The following is a 2,161-nucleotide window of genomic DNA, read 5'->3' as shown; positions in this document are numbered from 1 at the left end:
TTCTGCCTCTGTCAAAAGCTGTGTAAATCAGACCTCTTGTGGGATGTTCTAGAGAGCATTGATTCCAAAATGGCTCTGCTCTTCTCTCATCATCACCTGGCACTCAATTCCAAATCTTCCTGTGTCTCCTATGGGAATAAATGTGTTTTGACAAGTTGTAGAGCTTCCTATTTCAAAACTTCCCTTTTCTTCTGGGAAATGCTCAATTTCCTCAACTCCTTTCATTTTTTCATTTCTTTTTAATAGCAGAGAAACAGAACCACTGAGAAACAACATTTCCAATTACTGTTTTGGCATAAACTCTAGTGCTTTAGGGAGACAGGTGCCGTTCTAAGTGTACTTTGACTCTGCATTTGCTATTGTTAACACCCACAAAAACCATATATTAACTGAAATTTAAGGCAGTGGCCTCTTTTCTGAAGCCTGGCAGGAAGAAACAAATACATAAGCTTTATACATCTCTGTGATCCAAGACAGGTATATGGGAAAAACTTCTTCCATGGCAAGGGGAATAAATCTATTCAAAAATTCAAACAGAATAGAATATGCAAAAACAAGTGAAAGAGAGGAATATCTGAATTCTAAAATAAATTAGAAGTCTCAAAGAGTTAATGACATAACGGCCAGGTACAGGCCACAAACAGTGCATAGCTAAAATGTTACTGTGGAAACAAATGAAAAAATGAACCCCACCGTAAATGTCGAGCGATTGCCTTGCCAAACACCTCACTGACCTACTGGAATGTACAAAACTGTCGAACTCCAATTTTATAACCAAATTCCACCTTTATTATCTTCCGTGTTATTCTAGATAAAGGTCAAGGTCCTCATCAGATTAACACTGAGAATGAGAAAAAAGGTGCCAGGACTACTCCGTAAGGGAATATGAACAGGAACTGAGAGTGGCCCCAGCACAGGGGTCAAAGGGCAGGGCACAGCCCCCCTGTTTCTGGAAGCAGCAGGTGAAGACAGTTAGTGCAGATGGGTAGAGCCCATTCACCAGAGCCCCAAACACATTTAAGTGATGAACTGGTCCAGGGTATTTCCAGGTATTCTAATCAGCAGCAGGAGGACAGAGCTGGAGACAGTGCTGGAGAGAGGGTTGCAAGGCAGTTTCAAGACCCACACAGGAGACAGGTACCCCTGCTGACACTGCTCAGGGCAGGACTGGGCTGCTCAGGGTAACTGAGGGCCATCAGCACTCTCACGGCCTGAAACAGTAACATTCACACACAATGTGCTCTAGTACAACTTAGGTGTACTTTTGTTAGGTGAAGTGCTGGTGATATGTGATGCCATACCAAAGACAGTAGGGCTGTTTCTGGATTTTGGTCAGTTTATTACCGTTGCTTCAGTTTTTTTGCAACTTGTGTTTCTTTTTGATAATGTGCAATAATCTGAACAATTATGAGGCTATTAATTAAAAGGAAAAGCAAGCCTGCCATCCATATAAATAAGTAAGTGTTATATCCTTTGAACTCCAGAAAGAATGCAGGAGTAAGCCACAGGCCTTGTCCAATGAACCACAGAAAGAGAAGCAGCACAGCCCTATGCCAGGACATCTTAATACTAGGCATTACAAGGGGCAAAAGGCAGAGATACCAGACAAAGTACTGGGATGTGCATACTTTGTTAAAAGTCACAAAAATAGAGGTGTGTAGGAAACAACTGAAGGCAAGGTCTCTGTAGAACGCTATGGAAACAACCAGGAGCAAAAGCAGCTGGGGCAAGAAAGCTGCGAGCCCAAGGGCAAAACTCCACTTGCTCTCTGCTGTCAAGTACAACATGTAGAAATAAGGAGAGAAGTTATGACGGATATCCCTCCTAGTCAGGTGATAGAGGTAGGCGTGCTCCAAAAACTCCCAGCCATAGAGGTGATAAAATGCCACAGTCAAGGCAGCCAGCACTGATCCGGCAACCGTTCCAAAGAGTAGCACGTCGCGGTTCACCATCTTTACCAAGAGGTGCCAGAGGCGCGCCATGACCGTGAGCTTTGCCGCTCTGTCCCCCCGCGCCCGCAGCGCCCCGCGGCCCGGCGCAGCGCTCAGGCGGAGCGCTATGGGCAGCGCGTAGCTCAGGGGATAGATTTTCATGTGCACGGCCAGCCCGTAGCACACGGCGGCCTTGCCCACGCTGCCCGCCTCCACCCAGTACAGCGTGG

General features: G+C 45.7%; 1 protein-coding gene across 1 annotated transcript in view; it reads right to left on the bottom strand.

Annotated features, from left to right (window-relative positions):
• Positions 1-766: 766 nt before the first annotated feature.
• The window catches only part of PIGM (phosphatidylinositol glycan anchor biosynthesis class M), a 29,537-nt gene continuing 28,142 nt past the window's right edge, over positions 767-2,161 (bottom strand). Inside the window, exon 3 of the mRNA XM_014311053.2 lies at positions 767-2,160. Within this exon, the coding sequence (XP_014166528.1) occupies positions 1,341-2,160 (820 nt within the window). The 3' untranslated portion in view covers positions 767-1,340. The remainder of the gene's footprint in view (position 2,161) is intronic.

The sequence above is a fragment of the Geospiza fortis genome, unplaced genomic scaffold (genome assembly GCF_000277835.1).
Source record: "Geospiza fortis unplaced genomic scaffold, GeoFor_1.0 scaffold884, whole genome shotgun sequence".
In the NCBI taxonomy this organism is placed as follows: Eukaryota; Metazoa; Chordata; class Aves; order Passeriformes; family Thraupidae; genus Geospiza; species Geospiza fortis.
Note: the sequence above shows the minus strand (reverse complement) of the source record. Positions and strands in the feature narration are given on the sequence as shown.